Source organism: Pagrus major, chromosome 11 (genome assembly GCF_040436345.1).
Source record: "Pagrus major chromosome 11, Pma_NU_1.0".
Lineage (NCBI taxonomy): Eukaryota > Metazoa > Chordata > Actinopteri > Spariformes > Sparidae > Pagrus > Pagrus major.
The window spans coordinates 24878682-24899039 of record NC_133225.1 but is presented as its reverse complement, the minus strand read 5'-3'; the positions used below and the strand labels follow the sequence as shown (position 1 = coordinate 24899039).

Below are 20358 nucleotides of genomic sequence, written 5' to 3'. Positions count from 1 at the left end.
CATATTGCAGATTAATAATTATTAGATTAATCATATATTTATCTTGTAAACATTTAAAAAATGTGTCATGTTTGACTTTTTGTTCCCCATTTTTCTTCAAAATATCCTAAACGCTACGAAAGCCCTGAGAGAGAAGTGAAGACTTTTTTTTCTGCTGATCCATTTTCTAAGTCTGATCAAAAGTTCTATCCTGTGTTTATGATTTGAGAACTTGTGGAAAATAAAGTTTTGCCAACATAATCCAAGGTCCTTATTTTTTTGCCATCTGTGGAAAAAAAAAACAGGAAAATTTTAGTGTGAAACTGAGTGGGGGAAAATTTTGAGGAGAAAAGTTTTTTTTCCACTTGGTTTCACACATGAAAAAAAAAGTGCTATCCTGCTAACACACAATAAATGTATCTCGTGTTTCGTGTGCAGGGAGAAAACTCCCCTGAAGGACACATGACTGCTTTTAGTCCTATTTAGAACATGAGGCAGTGGTGCACTTCAGCCTCTTGTGGTCAAAATGAGTATTGCAAAAACAAACAAAAACTTTTCTCCTGCCATAACTTTTTTTTTTTCACACATGAAAAAAAGAAATTATCTGATTGTTTCTCTCCTAAATTATATCAGACTTAGAAAATGGATCACCAGGAAAAAAGAAAATCATTCTGTATAAACCTCCTATTTAGCACGCATTTCTATTTCCAATGTCCATTGTTTTGAATTTTACTACCTTGTCTTTGCACTTTTGTGGCTTATGTCCTGTCTGTTTCCAGTATGATTGCTGGTGTGGCAGTTTAAAATGCTTTTATTTTGGTGAATCGTCTTTTAGACCTGCTCAGTACTATTAAAGTTAGATCACAAAGTGATGCTATGCTTTGCTATTGCAAATATTGAACCTATTATAAATGAATATTGCATTAGCTATTTGCTAATGCAATTTCCTGAGCCAGGTGCAGAGGCGAGGGACGAGTAGAACAAAGGTTGCAGGCACACTGTCTAGCTTTCAAAATTACATTAATTTGCAACGTGTCTGCAATAGACCTTCATCAAGTGAAAAAAGTGAAGGTCCAGTACCAAAACGTTGCAAATAAATGTAATTTTGCAAGTTAGACAGTGTGTGGGAGTTTTTTTCTAAATGTGACTCCAAATTAACATTTTTCCCATCAAGTCTGATTTGGTTTCATAGCAGGTGTCTGCTTACTGTAGGTTCAGCATATTACTGAAGTATATATGACTGAATTAATACAGTTATCCTCACGGTTCAGGATTAAAAAAAATCAATCATTTAAAATGCAGCTGGGATTGTATGCTTTAGTTCTGTTTGTCACTTGAGTAGACATTTCTACTTTCAGCAGTTTATTTTAAGTTATTAGTGTCACACAAGGATAAAACTTCAATACGTTGTAGAAGTTGTGTAGATCTGAACTTCTTCTTCTCTGAGCCCTCTCCTCACCTGCTCTCTCTGTTTGCTCAGTGTGCTTTGTGAATTTTTCTGCCTTGAAATTGCAAACAAAACTCATTTCAGAGAAATGGCAGGAGATCCAGCTGATCGGCCCTCTAACACAGGGAGTTTCTGTTAAAAATAAAAGCTTGGGAGTCTGTGTCTGTTGTCAAATCTCCTTTCACATCTCCTTCTCCATCTGTGGCTGTTTGTAGAAGCCGTTTTGCACTTCGTTTTCTTCCCTAAATCAGTTCCTTTAAATGATTTTTTTCCCATTCTGTGCCACTCTTTCATCAACGTAACCCCCCTTGATTCAACCATAACAGCTCAGACTCAGCATATTTTAGTAGTGGTTGTATAGGTGTGTACTTTAAGCATTGTTGCTCAATCTGGTTTGTGTATAATTCTGTCTGGAAATACCGAACAAAACTCATTTTGTAGAAATGGCAGATCCAGTGAGTTTCTGTTAAAATAAAAGTTTGTGAGTCTATGTCTGTCATCAAGTCTACTTTCCTGCCTCTCTCTCTCCATCTGTGGCTGTTTATAGAAGCTGTTTTGCATTTTCTCCTCTTAATCAGTTATTTAGATGTTTTTCCCCATACTCTACCACTTTGTCATCAACTTAACCCCCCACTTGAATCAACCATAACTGCTCAGAAACAGAAACAGCATGTTCCTCTGGACCGCTTGGCTTTATGGTCTGGCTCTGAGCCAAAGTTTAAATGATGTGAGTGGATGAAAAGTAGTCAGCTGGACTCCAGTGGTCTCGTTTTGCTCTCACTTCCACCTCGCTATAAGCGAGATAGAGGCAGATATGTGTGTTCGGACCAGAGACGGGGGCCTCTGTGTTTGTGGATTTGAACTGCTGAGGCAGCAGATTTTAGACAGCGCTGTCTGCTTGACTGTTTCCCTGTCTGTCTCTCTGCCTCCCTGTCTGTCTTCTTGACTGTCTGTTTCCCAGTCCGACTGTCTGCCACCAAAGTCAGTCAGGCCTGAATGTATTTTAGTGGTACTAGAACAGCTACATCAGCTTTTTCTCTGCATTATGTCTCGATAAAGTTTACAGAGAAGAAGTTTTGAGAGTCTGTGAGGACAGAACCCGGAGTGTAAATGTTTCATTGTCACCAGACTTGACAGAGCTTCCTCTGATTTCACACATTCAGTTTTGGCCGTTCACAAAACAGACTGGAGCAGAAATGACTGTGTTGGACTTAAACAAGAAGTGAAGTGTCCGCCTGTCTTCCCCTTTTCAGTGTAGTCCATCCACACTACATTATTCAGTCATTTTAAGATACAGGAAGCTCAAAAACTGCTAACTAAATAGGTGTTAATTGCGTTGCCAACAGGTCTTAGAAATAACGCTAATTAACTGTTAATGGCTCCTCTACCTTTCACGTGCTGTCGACAGGTCATAAGTATAATCGTCAAGTTAATGTCGAAAGAGAGTGGCTGTTACAAAAGCACATCTGGCTGAAACTTTCAAGCAATTAGAATAGAAAGTGAGGAAGAAGAAGAAGGATGTTGGTATGAATTTCAGAACTGCACACACAACAAACAAACTGAGCTGATAAACAAGAAACACCTCGCAAAATATCTCTATCATCATCTTTTATTTCAAACAGGGAGGGGCCATTGAGAGCAAGCTCCCTTTTTTAAGGTCGACACAAACAGTCAAAGGGAACACCTGTTTTCACCTGCGCCAGGCCGGTCAGAAGGGACTCCAAATTGGGCAAAAGGTACCAGTCCATCTAATTTTGCCCGCTTCTGCAACATTTTCCACTTTTGCGGAACGTAATATTCAAAATCAATTTTTCCAGTCTCAGTATTAAAGGGGCTCTGGTGGAACTTCTGCGTTGTGCTGGACGCCGGTCTCTAGTTTATGTTGGCAGACACCATTTCTAAACCAATGTTAACTTGCTGTTAGTGGAGCAGAGAGAAGCACTGAGATGAGGCACTTGAACGTGCATTAAGTCACATCCTTTAGACTGTCAAGGCAAAGCTGACCTGAGTCCTTCACAAAGAAATCAACAGTCCAGCAGCATTAAACAAATCGTCCACAGGCTGGCATCGGCAACCAAGAGAGACGGAGAAGGTCTAAACTTATACTTCAGTGTTACAGCTGTAGCTAACATTAAACAGCTTGTTGGCACCATCAAAACCAACAAACATCATCATCAGGGTGCAGCACCTGTGTGTTCGAACCATAGTGGAATTCCTTCGTTGTACTCTCAATGTCACAGTGTTCATGTATCGCCATAACAACCTCCAGTAAGACGTGTGGATTTGCTGTCGTGTGCGTCCTTGAGGTTGTTTACATTTCTCCCAGTCTTCTTGATTGTGTTTGCAACTTATAGAAACACCATCCTTGTGCTTTCTGGTGGTTTTTCGCTGTTATTTGACGTTTTTTGTTTTTACCTTTAACTGTTAGGAGGGTATGACAGCCAGTGGTGAGCGTGTCCTGCTGATGCCTGCTCGCCAGAAACTGCTGGTTGGAGATGTGATTATACACAAAATAAAAATCTAAAAATCACTCACAATAGTTGCATCATTTCCCAGTTTCCATAATGTTGCCAGATTGCGGATAACGAGAGTCGAACTGGTGTTTTCCTCCACTGTGTGTGCTGGAACCAGTAATTGTAGGAGCTGTAGGAGTGTTTCTCTGTGGGTGTAGCTCTCTAAAAATGTGCTCTTGGCAGGTAATGGGGGTGAGGAGAGACAGGTTGAAAGAAAGAAGGAAAGAAAGAGAGAGAGAGAGGAATGGAAAAACAACTCCAGCTGCCTTCAGCCGCTCAGCCTGCTGGGATTTCTTTTTTCTTTTTTTAAGTTCTCTCCTCTTGGCTCTATTGGCTCGGTGAAGACTGTTGGTTATGTCTGCCAGACTCCTGCATGTTGCACGTACCTGTAGAGCTGTCACACACACACTTCAACACGCTGGAAGCGTCTCCTCTCTGCTCTGCTGTTTGTATTAGTGGGACTGTCGCAGAGCATTTCTCCCCCTACGCCCTCACACAGCTCTCCTAGTGTGATCTGAGTCCATATGAATTTATTATCACCCTCCTGTTTTTATGCTTTGTCTCTTCGTCCAGCCTCTTCGATCACAGGTTGCATTTCTGCCGCGGGCCGACTGACAAACACCATTCCTCCCTCGCTGTTCAACAGATATCTGACAGCAGTCTAATTGTAGTCGGACACATAAGGTCACAGTTGGCATCGAGCCTCCAAACCTGTCAGTCATGAGACGTGCAAATGTGGCGGCTTTGTGCGGAATAATCCTGTTAAATTTGCCCCAATCACATTTCAAGGATGAGGCTGATGATATTGTTATTGTTCAGACCAAAACAATCAAGTGTTAGTTCACATCTTAATACTCTCTGACTTTTATGACCTGTCTGTGGTTTTCAGCCCCAAGATGTAAATATTAAAAGCCACATATAAATGTGTTGTTGTTCGCAGCCTGGACTTGTTCTCTACACAGGAAGAGACATATACATAAAAATCATATTGACATAGTTGAGCTTCTATGTTCATGCTTCACCATAGAAATAGCAGTTTGATGGTATTTGTGTCTCTGGTGTCCTCTGTTATCTTCCCCCAGACGTTCCACAGCCCCAAAGGTCCTGTACTTTTCTGAAAGAGCCTAAACGTATTTCTACTAAAACCTCTTTAACTTTGCTCTGCTTCACTTTATTAGCATGAGTTTTGGCACAGAAAATGATCTGTCATCTTCTGAGGTTGTGCTTTGGTTTCTGCAACTGCATATTTCCAAAGGAGCTATTTACTCTATAAGTGTCAGATTCTGATAGGCAGAAATAACATTTTTAATTTATTCTGTGTTCCACTCAGACCCAGTAACGTCTGCTGAAGTCTCACGAGTGTTATCTTTATTGCGACACTGAGATTACTCATATAGACCTTGTACAGTAGTTGCAGAGTTATGATTCATTTTATGCTGTAGTAAAGTTGGGTTTGAAAACTTTGAAATTATTCAGTTACTATGTAGGCTTTCTAAGGTTCCCGTCTTTGTGGAGCTAGAAAGCCTCATTTGGGGAGGAGGTGCTGGCCGAGCCAACCGGCCTTCATACATTCGTGCTGGCTGGAGACAAAAAGAGAAGAAACGCCTGGCACCTTTTGTCATTTCATCACCTCACCTACATTTATTCAAATCTTTTCTCAAAGCTATTGTGTGCCATCCAATTAGATTGTAAACTGAGTTTGGTTTCCCAGGTGATTCTGTGCCTGCAACTGTTCTACAAGTCCTAAATTATCCGCTTTTCTTAACGTACCTTTGCATGTCTTGTTTTAAACCTTTGAATAGTCTCTAATCTCCATCGTGTTTTGTTTTATTCAACAAAGTACTTCTTCAGTAACCTGTTATCCTCAGATGTGGATATAGAAAGAATTCATTTTGTAAGCCTGGAGTTTTTTTTAATGTTGAATCGGTCATGTTGCATTATGATCTTTAACACTGCCTCCCACAGTTTCAGTATGAACTCAAATAGTTCTACAACTGGGGAAGAAACCATGTTAAATGTGTGGTTGCCTTTGTAGACTATCAGACCTTGTTTTATAGGGGAATGTTGTGTAAATCTTGAGTGGCTGGACGGATGGAGAAGAGGTCGTGTCTCTCATTATTTTTCTGTGCCTCTGTGCCACCAACTAGACGTGACGTCCTCATGATGATTGTACTCACAGGGGGCCTCGTTCCCCCGAGATTAACACAGCACAAACAGAGCCTGCTCACACACACACAGGAAGTGAAGGATGTTCTTGAATCTCGTGGTGACCTGTTAGTGAGCCAGCTGCAGTTCACACCTCGAGGAGTTCAGAATGAATTCTGTTTCTGTGTGAACGCAGCCTCAGCTTATTTTTTGTTGGTCTTGAGTCGTTAATAAACGATGGTATTGAGAAGAAAATGCAGTCAGTTTTATTTTCAGAGGGCTTATTTACATCAGAACAGAAAATCTTATCTGTACTCTTGTATAGTGATTTTCTAGTGATTTTTTTGTTTGTAGTATAAACACAGCTGAATCACTTCAGGTTAAAATCCAGATCTTTTTCTGTTCTTGTGTAAACAAAGCCTCCTCTAAGCTTCAGTGCATTGCCATTGTACCAGTATGTATTCTGCATATTACACAAGGTCAGTGGTGAGGCTGGACTTTGCAATAGTGAATGACTGTGTGCGCGCGCGTGTGTGTTGATCCAAAAGCTTTGCAATACTCAAGTATTTCAGATTTTCTGACACGTTTTAATGGCTGTAGATAAATATATAGATTTGCTGTGCTTCTTGCTTTGTAAACAGTTTTTTGCTTTTTTTGAGTATGTGGATTTTTCTGACCTGAAATATACTGTAGATTTTGCAAAATTTTATATCACACTGACATTGCTATTGTTTTACTGTGAATAAGGTATTTCTAGAGCAATTTTAGCATGCATACTTACAACTGTAATATATAGAAGAACCTGTTTTCAGTAGTTAATAATATATTGCATTTGGACTGACACAGACAGAACATTGATGAACAAAACATGATTTTATTTATTTTTTCATTGTGTATTTATGGATACTTTTACCTTCCATAAGTCATACTTTCTGTCTTATTTTTTGAAAAATATATATATATTTCTTTTCTTTCTCTTATTTTGAGCAGAAGGAATTGTCTTTTACATTCCTAAATAAAATGTGGACTGAAGCGCAACTTTGTTTTCTCGACAGTCCTTTTCTTTTGCCTTTCTACCAACATTCACAGTAAATAGCCAGACAGTTGCATTAGAATGGACCATTTCTAAATTGAAGTTATGATCATATCTGACTGAGAGAGATTTCATGGCTACATGGCTCAAATGTACTGATGGATTTAACACAGGAACAAAAAAAAAAATCCCTCTGCTCAAACCATTTCACATACACACATAAAATACACTTTATATGTTATACACTCATACATTTTCTGGCATATTGAAGGATACAAAGAAAAAAATAAAATGCACGTACATATTTGTGCATAGCTATGAACATTTCTTGTCACTATAAGAACAACAAATGAACATAAAATGCCATGTGAATGATCATTTCTCTGTCTCACTTCAAACCCTCTTTACCATCTGAAGTTCTTCCATAAACAGTCTGCATCAATGGCAATTGGCTCTTATTCTGCTTTAATATGTATAGTATATAAACATGTCATAAAGTATTTGTGGCTTTAACGCATTTGAATTGAAGTGAAGGAGCCACAAGAAAACAGTGGAGAGAAAGTGAAGTGATGCTGCCCTCAAGTGTCTCTCACGGGTACTTCTCTTAAATCTCACTCCTCGACTAACACAAGTGCTGTATGTGAGGACTAATCAGATATCCATTACATTACTTAATGAACTGAAGATTACAAACAGGACCATCTCAAACATTCAAAGGACCTCACACAATGTAAGAGAAGTGATTTGTTTTTATGGAAAAGATCCCTTCTTGTTGGTGTGAGGAGGTTAGAGAGCAATAACCCGTAACAGAAAAGGAAATGTCTGATTTTCTGTTTCTGTGCAGATGAAGCTCAAGCAGCTACATTACATGGAAACTATTGTGATTGGTGTCTGGTTGCCAGTAAACGGTTATCATTTCTGATTCATCTGCTTTGTCTTTCTGTCTCAATCCTGACAACAGTGCCTGTTTCCTAAAAACTGTGAAACAAAGCAGATTCTCCTCACAATTGAGAAGCTAAAGCCAATAAATGTTTGGCATTTTGGCTCAAAAGTGATTGAAACAATTGAACTACTTCTCTAACTCTAAAAGAATGCAGCGAGAGGAACGTTGCTGACATCTGCACATGATGAACAGAAAATCCAAACATTCACCACAGATCATTCCCTGGCTCTCTTAAAGAAATAATCAGGAGATTTTTCCCTCCAACTGAGTCCATGAAGCAAACAACAGTGGCACAAAATGCTGAAAAACCATCTTCAGTTTCTGTGTTAATGCCCGTGTCCCATCTTCTTTATCTCATCCATTCAAGCACTTCTCAACATGATTCATCAGTGATCCACGCAGCTTCCGTTATAAAAAAGAACGCCACGAAACCATTTAAAACTGTAAAAGTGATCAGTCCGTTGCTCGGTTTCCATCTATCAAGCTTCAATGAGCGACATCAGCCACGGGTCCACATGATTATAAGGCCTTCAGAGCACATTATATGAGCAACAAGTCCACATGAGTTTGATATTTCTCACATTGCAGACAGCTATACTTGGAAGATATAAGGTCACATTAAACATGGGCTAAGGCTACAAGATTTGACAGGATTAATTTTATTCATCCAAAATAATCAAATTTCAGAATAATACGACCAATATGAGAGCGTCAAATAAAAATGTTAAAAATATAGCGGACTAAAATAACCAAGTCTTTATACCAAAGTTGTGGAAGGTTTATATGTGAGTATGAAGGAGCTGTGTCTCTCAGTACTGTGAAGCTGCACAAAGCAGATGCTGATCTGGGGTCAGTTTTGCCGTCTTCACTCCCAGAGCCTCAAACAGTTTGAGGTTTAAAAGTCGTTCTGTGGTTGGAGCTGTTGCATCATTTTTGTCAGCTCGTCAATCAGCTGGCTAAAGGTGATCCTCTTCTCAGGCATTTGCTCCCAGCACCTGAGCATCAGCTCGTACACCTGTCGAACAAGAATTGTGATGGAATTACAGGCGGTAAACATGTAAAACATGTATTTTCTGCAGGCACCACAAGCACTAAAATTGCAGCAGCTTTGACTTTCTTTGACCGTAAGTAGGACACATAAACATATGTCTGTCTGCAGATATATAATCTGCAGTGGCTATAACTTCCCTACAGGTGGCACAGTTAGTCACTCACAGGTGTGCTGTTAGCTTTTCCCTGATACTTCTTCTCCTAGGTTGGTGGGTAAGGCCAGAAACATGGTCCACGCAAGGATGTGAATGCAAATGACGACCCCTGGCCCAGCTGGGCAAACAGGCCTCCCAGTGAACATAATAAACATGTGCTCTGACACACCAGACTGATCGGCCACGCTTGTCATGAGAGAAACCACTCTAATTGGCTGTTCATGTGCGCAACAAGAAGACTGGAAAAGAAAGAGAGAAAGCCCCTTCAGCCTGTCGCTGTAGTATCCATGATTTCACCCATTTGGTGCATTTTCTCCAGATTTTTAGCCATTTGCAACTTTTTATCAGACATATTCTCGATCAAAAGTGGCTATATTAGTGAGAGTCGTGTCATAAAATGCTGCATAATCATAACTTGTAGTCTTTGCGGTGTGTTCAAGTGCAATTTTTTGGCCGTGTCACAGCAGATGACGCAGCAGTCAGCTAGTTCTTTGATATCAGTTTGGTGTGTCAGAGCCTTTAGGCACAGGTGAAGGAAACAAAAGTCTTCCCCGAATGGGGCGATACAGAACTAATTACAGATTTGCAATGACCACCATGTGAAACTACTTCACAGAAGGAAGAGGGAGAGACAAGAAGAGGTGATGAAATGTTGTAAATATGTCAATGCAAATATGTAAATACGTCAATGCATATACAATGCATTGACGTATGCATATGTCAATGCATACGTCAATGTTGTAAATATGTCAATGCAAGTTCTCAGCTAGAGCTATGTCAAACTGGTTAAGCTGCGGCTTTGTTTGAACTAAAGTGAACCAAAACAGAAGGGGTCAGCTTTCTCTCTTTTTCTCTCTGTTTCATGCTGTAGCTTTCCGATTTTCAGGAGACAAATCCAAGAATGTAACAACATGTTAAATCAATCCTGTGTCTGCATCTGCGTCTGCGTCTGCGTCTACGTCTACGTCCTGGCGTGGATCATGTTTCTGGCCTCAGGGCAACCAGGGCTTTGCTTTTAAGGCCCCCAGACTCTGGAAGAGCCCCTTTTCTCTGCTCTTCTCTTCTTAACCTCTTATTAAAAAACACATTTTTATAAAAGGCAGGTCTTCTGACTTGATTGTACCCTTCTCTTCCTCACCTGAGAACTCAAACATTCTGACTATTGTTGTACTGTTGTTTTGCTTTCCTCTCCTTATCTTTTGTTTTCTTTGCATTCATTTTGTAAATAAAGACAATACAGATTGTGTCTGTGTCATTGCTGTGTTGATAAAGAGAAAAGAGTTTCTTACAGGCTCAGGACAGCCGTCAGGACGTGGTAACCTCCTCTCTTCTGCCAAGACCTTTATCAATCGCATGACAGTCATCTGACCATGAGTCTTGCCAATCATGTCGAGGAAGAGCTGCATGGGCGAGGATAAGGACGGGTTAGAAGAGAAAACCAAGTACAACACTATTCACTATTCAATGGTTCTAACATGAAAATACAACTCCAGTGAAAATGGGCTGGACAGTGATGAGTACAGAACTTTTACTTTTTAGTTTCTTTCACATCTTATTAGTTTACACATACAAGAGATACAAATTAATATATAGAGAGGCTAAGTCCTCCCCGGCTCAGGACCTAATTTAAAAAAAATATTTTTATTTGTAGTCAATGAGGAGAGAGACATTTTTGATCCATTTGTAATTGTGCCATAAATTACACGTTTGTCAATTTAAAAGATAATTTTGCAAGTGAAGAAAGTCAGTTTGTTGTAAACATAGTAAAAACTACACCGTCTAGTTCAGTATACATCACCAGCACAAACATGGCCCAAAAGTAAAAATCACAATAAATCTGGCCATACTGACAACTACAGTTATGTGAAAGGAGAATTACTCCGTTCTACGAGCTGCTAACATACAGGACCGACTCTACAAGGTTTCTGTAAAGAGTTTGGTGAGCATTAAATGAGACGGCACAATTCAAACATGATTAAAAGATTAAAGGGGCGGCTGTAGCTCGGTGGGTAGAGCAGGTGACCAGCAACCAGAAGGTCACTGGTTCAAACCCCGGCTCCCCTGGGCGGAACTGAGCTACATGCCGAAGTATCCTTGAGCAAGATACTGAACCCCAAAATTGCTCCTGACGCGCAGTTGGCACCCTGTGTGGCAGCCTCTGCCGTCAGAGGGCCCTGCGATGAGCTGGCGACTCGTCCAGGGATATACCCTGGCCTCCGCCCATAAGAAAACTGGATTTGGTCAAGAAAATGAATTAAAAGATTATTGGTCTCTCTTCAATCACTATTTTTTCTGAAATATGATGGAACATCATAGGGGCGTGACTGTGCCTCTCTGTGCATACCTCAATCCATGAGAAAAAAATAGAAAAATGATTAAAAGGATGCAAGGAGAGAAAAAGACAAAACAGACAGTAAGGAGAGTGTGGTATACTCACGTTCATCGGGCTCTTCTTGGGGTCGCAGTAGCTGATGAGTTCGTGCAACGTGACTCCGAAGGACCAAACATCTGAAGCTCGGTAGAACTTGCAGTAAGTCAGACACTCTGGAGCGTACCTGAAAAAACAAAGCGTACGAGCATTAATACTTGTTGATCAGTTGATCAAACTGTTGTACGATGTACGGTTTTTGTGTCAATGGGACCAAGTTTCCCCCGTGTCTTAATCAGCCATTTACACGGCACTTGCAAGTTTTCTATGTAAAGACAGCTTATGTAAGTATGTAGTTACTGAAATATACTGCTTTAATGCTTGTTGTAGGAGAGCTTATTATTATCACTGCAAAAAATAATTTTAATTTAGTACAGTACCTGCTGTGTGAAAAGAGGTTTAAGGTTTAATGAAATCCCTGCGCCCCTTTACAGTATCTCTCTCCTTATTTCATGTACTGTCTATCTGCAGACATCGACCCTCTGATCCTTACTATTTCATCTAGTATCCGATCCTCTTTGTTTTTTCTCCTTCCTTTACAGAGTCTCTTTTAACAAAAAGATCTCAGCTATCATAGTTGAGTCAGAGAGTAAAATTTGCGTCCATCTCCTTCCCTCCTCTCGACTCACCAGAAAACAGGGCTGTCGTTTTCATCTTTGACGGTGTAATATCCCTCATTATCCTTGATGCTCTTGGTGAGGCCGAAATCTCCGATCTTCACCGTCCTCTCGTTCTCCACCAGCACATTTCGGGCAGCCAGGTCCCGGTGGATGTAATTTTTGGATCCCAGATAGTCCATTCCCTTAAAAGAAGGAAAAAAGTTAAACATTTAAAAACTGCTTGACCGTGGTTGCTAAATTATCATCTTATTTAACTACATATTGGTTAGGTGATGAAGGCTGATGGCTGCTATTTTACTATTAGTCAGTTAAAAGTCAATATATGATAGAGAAGTGCCTGATGGTACAAGGAAACAGCTCTGTAAAAACAAACTGTTACCTTGCATATCTGGATGGAGTAGCTGAGCAGGGTGCTGAGGTCGGTGTCTTTTTTGCGTCTGGGTAGATACTCCTTCAAACTGCCCAGTGGTACGTACTCCATGATCAGCTTAATGGCCTGACCGCCTACAAACGCATATACACATAAACACAATCAGAGACAGACACAAATTGTGCTTCTTTAATATATATAGATGTTGTGTGTACTTGTGCGTGTGTATAAATGCAACCCCAGTTTGTGCTTCTCATGTAATACCACTACATTCAAGTCTCAGAGCTAAATATTCGCTTTTCCCAAAAATTATTTAATGGATCTTTGAAAAGCACACAAGGCCGCTTAACATCACTTAGCGCTGTTTTGACGGTATTTTCACAATCATCTCTTCTAAACATCTTGATGAAAAAATATTCAGTTCACTGCACCATTAAAAGAGTTATTCCTCTTTTTCTTAATAAAACAAGGAACTATTTCCATGTTCCCAGATGGAAAATAGTGTCACTACTTGTTGTTAAACAACGTTTCCCTTTTGTGCTACAGATGGAATATTTTTTAATCCAGATGTTTCTGCGAGTCTTTAAGGATTCTGGAAATATTAGCTAGATACATGTTTGTTTATTTGGGTCTGCACATATTAAACTGGATACCTGGTAAAATGTACTCCAATCACTGAGATGTCTACAATTTGCAGATTTTACTTAAGGACACCAAGCTGCACATTACGTGACACCTGCCCTTAAAGGCTTCACTTGCATGTATCTATGTAAGAAAATCTACAATGAACATTAATAGTTTTATGACGGGGGAACAGGACAAGATGGGAGCAGTTTTACTAGAAGCTAGTAGCTCGTGTCTGCTACTAGAATCTGCCAGCACCCATTTTTTTTATACACAAACATTTGTTTACCATACTTTTATTTTTAAGCTAAACCACCAACCACCAACCACCGCTTGCTGAGAGCACAAAGCACTGGTTTATGAATACAGATGGTTAAATGCATGTGTCTTTAAGCACATGTGCCACAAAGAGCATGATGTCAACACTACACGTCCACTACACCTGAATTAACAACAAATAACCTACCTGTGCACTACAACACATGCAGGTTTCGATTTGTCAAGAACTGAGTATACATTTGTTAGTGTTTGTGTTTTTTTATATGTCTGCAGTCTTTCCATCCTACCTTCCTCCTGACAAATGCCCTTGTATTTGACGATGTTCTCATGGTAGAGTGCCTTCAGGATGTCGATCTCACGTGACAGGTTGGTGCTCTGCTCCTCCCGGTTCTCAGGCTTCAGAGACTTCACAGCCACCAGCTCACCCGTTTTATCTCCCCGAGGATCATAGCGACACAGCTCGACCTTACCAAAGTGGCCCTGCACGAAGAACATGGGAGAAATGTATTTGAGTTATTCGAACAATCATGAACAAGTTCTAGTCTTCTTCCCATTGCATAAATTACTTCAGTTCTGCATCTGCTCTTGTATATTGTTGGTCTCTATATTATATTGAATGGATGTTGTTAAATGACTTCAGCTTGATTTAGGTTAAAATACTGGTGGTATTGTAGTTAATGGAGTTGACCCACATAAGAAGAAACAACTGCATTTGGAAACTGTCCCTTCATTGATCATCCTTATAAATGCTGATAATCTGCACAAAAACCAGCATAAAAACAGTAGGATTAGTTTACCTCTCCAAGATCTCGGACCTTCTTCAGGAATCTCTTTTCAAACACAGTTGGGTCCACCTCTGGTGTGGGCTTGGGTTTGATAGAAGGGTCTGAGAGATGATAAAAAGAAACATGAAACATGTGTACAACATCTTTTCTTTGACATAAGCAACCTTGCGTCATAGGAAGTCTATTGTGGTTGACAGTGTTGAAGTTTTCACTAGAATTTTCTGTGGTTATGCAACTGTTCGCTTGCACTGGTTTCCACACAAATGGCTACTTATAGAGGGACAATTCATCATTCAAGCAAGACTCATTTTGTATCACCATTTTCAATAATTATAAAGTAGTTTATATAATCAAAATAGTGTTTTTAATCTGATCTTTTAAGCCTTAATAGATTCAACATATAGAAAAGTGATATCTTAAATTAAGGGGATTTTGAAGCCGTCTTTGGATTTTAATAAAAGACACTTGAGGGGCGTAACAAGCTTTAGCTTTAATAAGCTGAGTGCAGTGCAGTATCCCTTTCTGGCCAGCAGGTGGAAGAGCAGAGTCTATTATGTTGCCATGGGGCCCAGCTGAGGGGCAGATCAGTGATAATGCACCTAGTGAACTTCCTCATGCACGTCTGAGTTGAGTAAACAACTCTCTCTCTCTTTGCACTGTGCTCTAAGCTGCACCTAGGTGAGATACTAAACATGCAAAACATACAGATCATATTCCAACTGTTATCAACTTCCTCGAGTTTTTCAACCTGTACCTGCTTTTCCAGCCTGTTCTGCAGGGTACACTTAAGTCTGTTCAACCTTAACAACCAAAATGCAGGAAAGCCTGACGCAGTTGCAATAAAACTGCTTATACTGCAGAAACAAAATGAGGTTTTACTTTTAAAAAAAGAAAATACCAAGCATATCATGTACAGTGCACACATTCCCCTTATACGTACTCTTTTCCTCAAGCATGTCTATGTCTCTGACGATAGCCCTGAAGAAAGGTCTCTTCTTGGGGTCATAGTTCATGCAGTGGGTCATCAGTTCAGCCAGCTCTCTGCAGTCTGGGGTGGCCAGTTGGCACTCCGTTTCATAAAACCTCTCCTTCTGCTCAGCACAAACACATACATATGAATGAGGAGGTGCAGGGAAACAGAGTTAATGTGAACATTAGTGTGTGATGGTGCAAAGAGGAGGTGAAAAGGTTCCTGTGTGAGCCCCTACCTCTGTGAGTTTCTTCTCTTTGAGGGGGACCTCTCCATCGTAGCAGATCTCCCACAGGGTGGTACCAAAGCCCCACTTGTCAGCTGCCACGCTCAGGGAGGACACGTTCTTCACACACTCCGGAGCGATCCATGGGATACGATGCACACACTCTGCGGAGGCAAACAAATTCAGCTTTAGCAACATTAAATCAATTAAGCACAGATGATTACTGAAGATGTGTGAAATACAAAACACAGAAAGTAATTTGACCAATGTGTAGATGAATGATACGTGGAGTGATGAGACACTCAGAGGCAAGCCGCGCCGTCTTAGAAGTAACGTCTTCTCCATGTGTGACATACTGACTAAAGCGCATTAAGAATCTTTTTACTTTCTTAGACACATAGGTCTACAACAGATTGATTCATTTGTTGATTATTTTCTTGATTAATCAATTAATTCTTTGGTCTATAAAATGTCAGAAATTGTGAAAAATGTCCACCAGTGTTTCCCCAAAGCCCAAGATAACGTCCTCAAGTTTCCCAAAGACATTCAGTTCACTCTCAAAGAGGAGTGAAAACAGAAAAGAAGCTAAAATCAGAGAATTTTAACCTTTTCTTTTTTTTTTATTACTCAAACCGCTTAATGGATCATCAAAATAGTTGGTGAATAATTAATAGCTGCTCTATTGCTGCTCTAATTAAAACCATACCAACCCTGTCCTCATCAGGCTGTTCATATTAGTATTACATATTAGTTTTGTGGTCCAGGTCAAGTCCTACAAGCGCTTGATGGCACCTGAAGTAGATCAACATCTTCTTTGATCCACATTCTTCATTGGGTTTGCTTTTAATTTTCCTAATAATGTCTACTTTTTCTATATATTGTACTTTTGTTATGTAATACTGTTATTTAACTTCATATATGGTATCAATATCATGTCAGTTTGCCCTAAAAGAGGGGTCCCTCTAGTGTGTATTGTCAGTGTTTTGTCCTTTTCCCTGACTGTCCACGTCCTGGGTCGAAGGCTAGAGGGCAATGTATGTCGTGCAGATTGTAAAGCACTTTCAGGAAGACTTGTGATTTTGTACTACCTAAATGAAACCGTCTTGACAATCCATATTTATATTTTCCTCCAGATATCACATAAATCAGTAGTGCATCATTAAACAAGTTCTGTTATTTTAAGAAATTAGCTACCTAAAATGTTATCTTTAAAGAGTAAGTATATGATTAAAACAAAACCTCCATGCTAAAACATAACTCTATTTGGATGTTGTCAAAAATATCAATGTATTCATCCATATAAGTTTTCAACACTCATTTTCTGTAGTATTGTTACATTGGTACCAGCAGCGCTTTCTCACTCTCTCCTCTCTCTGACAGCAGGTTGACCCACACACATTATTAATATTAGAGAAAATGTTTTTTTTAAAATTCATATTCACATTCAACGGTTGTCTGCTTGTATTTTGTTGTCTTTATAGAACCTTGTTATATTTATCTTTTAATAAAAAACTATCATTTTATGCCTTTTATCACCATAACCCTAAGAACCGCGAGTAAAATACAGTATAACTGGCTTCAAACATTGCCTGACTGCATCCACCGAATGTAGAAGTCTGACACCTGCTAGCTGAAATATATGACTGACTGGAAAACGGCTAACTGATTGGATGACCTTCGCTGTTAGCATTTTGGCTCCACAAATCCATAACATCAGGCGAAGGCTTTATGTTAGTAAGACATGTAGCTCCTACTGGAAGAGGAGGAGTAGAGAGAGTAAGAAGCAGTGGAGGGGCTGAAAGGCTGAAGATGGAGAGCAGGGAAGGAGATAATTGAGTGTAAAGACAAAATAAAGAGAAAAAAGAAAGAAAGTGAGGAAATGATGAATGGACTTGAGGGTTAGAGTAAAGTGATCGGAGATTGCTGGGAAGAAAAGGAAACTCCCAGTGGGTTTCTCAGCACTTTATCCACTATATTGTGTGTTCAATCAAATCTATGTACAAGGACATCAATGTGTAACTGGAAGACTGATTGTTTTGCAAAGTGGTGGAGACAGAAGAAGAAATGTTAAGAGTTCTGGGAAGAAAGAGGAAGGGAGGAGCATGCCCAGGGGCGTGTGGCGATAGACATTTGCGAAGAAACATTTCCAGTCCGTGCTGTGGTTTGCCGATCCATCTGTACAGCCGCACTGTGTTATATCACACAACTTCTAGCTCTAATAGACAAAAAGAAACATGAGGCGGCCATTTGAGGGGAATTGTGCAATCCGAGAAATGTCCTTGTTGGGCCATCTTCCCTGAACTCAGATCTAGCTTTTATAAAACAAATTAGTCTGAGAGGGAAATGTGCCCAATGTGTATTGATTATGTGACAAATATGACTCCTGTTACTGACAACCTCTGCTTGATCGGAACTGCTCTCCTTTTTTATTGTTTTTTTCCTGCTTTTTGTGGGAAGAGGTGAGGGGAGGGCGACTTCTAAGCAGACATGGCAGTACATGAAAAAGCCATAACAAGCATTTTATTGATTTATATGCAAGTTAAAAGTGTTAGGACACAAGCAAGAAGCATATTTAAAAACGACTTTGATGAGGGCTGCAAATAATGATTATTTTCACTATTGATTAATCTCAATTATCGATTATCAATTAATCATTTAGTCTTATAAAAATGTCAAAACAATTGTGAAAACTGGTCATCACAGTCTCTCAAAGCCCAACGTGATGTCTTCAGATTACTTCTTTTGGCCAACCAACACTCCAAAACCAAAAGTCTCTTCATTTACAATCATAAAAGACAAAGAACAGCAGCACATCCTTACATATAAGAAGCTGGAACCAGAAAATGTTTAACATATTTGCTCAATTAATTATCAAAATAGTTGGTGATTAATTTCCAATGTCAGTGAGTGGCTGTAGTTGGGCCATTTCAGGCGTTTTCACTTTGGTTTCACTCTCATTTACAGCTGACTGGAAAAGAAAGTGGAAGTTACTGTGAAATTTACCATGGTACTTATTTTTTCACCAGTTAGGTTTCACTTTTAGTAACCATGAGAGGGAACATGTTTTGCTGCATTTTATACACACCCTCTCTGGTGAGCACTGTGATCGGTATTCCTGGGTCGCTGAGCTTTATGAAGGGCCCTCCTTCATCAGTGCCCAGTCCGTCCCTGGCCAATAGGATGTTTTTAGCGCACACGAAGCCATGGACCAGCTTTTTGTCTTCCTACAAACACACATGTGATAAAACAAGTCTATTAGTTCACAATCAAGAGGGCAGATTATATTGTTAAAATTGACCTAACATGGTGCAGGTAATTTCTATAGTTTGTGTGTATGTGTGTGTGTTTTCCTGTCTCACCAAGTAGCTAAGGGCTGCGGCCAGCTGCTTGGCCACCTGGAACTTCCAAGGTGTGCTGAGTGGGATCTGCTGCCTCCTCATAAATAAGTCCAGCGGTCCCAGCTGGACAAACTCCTCAACCATGATATCTGTTCAACACAAAGAGAACACCACAGCGTCAAATATGTAAAAAAAACAAAAAAAACGGCCCCAAACTCACATGAATGTGCACACACAGAGCTATCAGCATGCACTTACTCTCCTGTTGGCGGACACACACTCCATACAGCAGCACTATGTGTTTGTGGGACACTTGTCGCATCATACTGGCTGTTTCGAAGAAGGCCTGTCAACAGAAAGACAAAGATGACTCATTACAGAAACTGTCATGGTCTGATTATTTTGAAACAAGTTGCTTCTAGGAAGTATTAGTATTCTGTGTGGTTACATGTTACAAAATGGACGTCACCAAAGTCTGTTGTCAACTATTAAATTATTTACCAACTATTTTAAATATTAATTATTTGGTTTGAGTGCAGCCCTTTACAGAACTGTGAGTGTCTCTTACCAAGGAGATGTCCCTGTGTCCAGAACCCAGCACCTTCAGAACCACCTTAACCTCCTGGAAGGATGAGTAACCTGCATCCTCCTCCACCTCCTCATTCTTCACCCTCAGTGTGCCTGAGTAAATGTTGGTTCTTGTGCCCCGGCCAAGGTGCTCCTCCTGGTTAACACAGCAGGGAGCAGAGATGACAGAGCATTAATAAAACCGTTATATTCAGTATCAAAACTGTTGGTACTACAAAAACTGGCTAACTGCAACCACCTTCGGACTGTTTAGGCTTAAGCTTAGGAAAGGAAGTGCTGTATCTCTGAGGCAACTCGTATTTACCTACCTATGATTAAGAACTTTTTGCTAAAGGTTCATGAATGCATTAAAAACATTACCTGGACCAACTTTGAGCTCTTCCCTCCCTGAGGCAATATGCTCTCAGTGATCTACAAATGTACAAGACTAGTACAATGGTTAAAAGCAAATTATAATGAGAAACAGGGGGAACCCAGGTGGACCCCTCCAGAAATGGTTCACAGAGTTGGCAAATGAATACATTTCTGTCAGCTCAGAGAAAAGGACAGAGAAATATGTGGCTAAGAGGGGAATATATGTTAATGTGGACAGACCTTGAAGTAAAGCACATATAAGAGTTACATTTACAATCTTGTCTGAGCATTAAACTGTTGCTTGTGAATTAGGTTAGATTATGGAATATACATGTGTGGTAATGTGAGAACATCCCTATTATATATCCATTAAATAGATAAGAGTGATTTGATTTGTTGAGTAGAATTTGACAATGTTTGTATAAAAATACTAATTATAAAAAGAACATGGCCATAACAGCCAAACTGAAGACTGAAGACACATTTTTATCTGAACACAGATAAGATATAT

General features: G+C 39.9%; 1 protein-coding gene across 1 annotated transcript in view; it reads right to left on the bottom strand.

Moving 5' to 3' along the window:
- Positions 1 to 6938: 6938 nt before the first annotated feature.
- The window catches only part of jak1 (Janus kinase 1), a 35189-nt gene continuing 21769 nt past the window's right edge, over positions 6939 to 20358 (bottom strand). Inside the window, exons 13-25 of the mRNA XM_073477222.1 lie at positions 19474 to 19629; positions 19164 to 19251; positions 18927 to 19054; positions 18653 to 18791; positions 15580 to 15731; positions 15312 to 15462; positions 14384 to 14472; positions 13874 to 14066; positions 12693 to 12817; positions 12323 to 12495; positions 11703 to 11820; positions 10555 to 10665; positions 6939 to 9075 (exon numbers count right to left, since the gene is read on the bottom strand). Of these exons, the coding sequence (XP_073333323.1) occupies positions 8956 to 9075; positions 10555 to 10665; positions 11703 to 11820; positions 12323 to 12495; positions 12693 to 12817; positions 13874 to 14066; positions 14384 to 14472; positions 15312 to 15462; positions 15580 to 15731; positions 18653 to 18791; positions 18927 to 19054; positions 19164 to 19251; positions 19474 to 19629 (1743 nt within the window). The 3' untranslated portion in view covers positions 6939 to 8955. The remainder of the gene's footprint in view (positions 9076 to 10554; positions 10666 to 11702; positions 11821 to 12322; positions 12496 to 12692; positions 12818 to 13873; positions 14067 to 14383; positions 14473 to 15311; positions 15463 to 15579; positions 15732 to 18652; positions 18792 to 18926; positions 19055 to 19163; positions 19252 to 19473; positions 19630 to 20358) is intronic.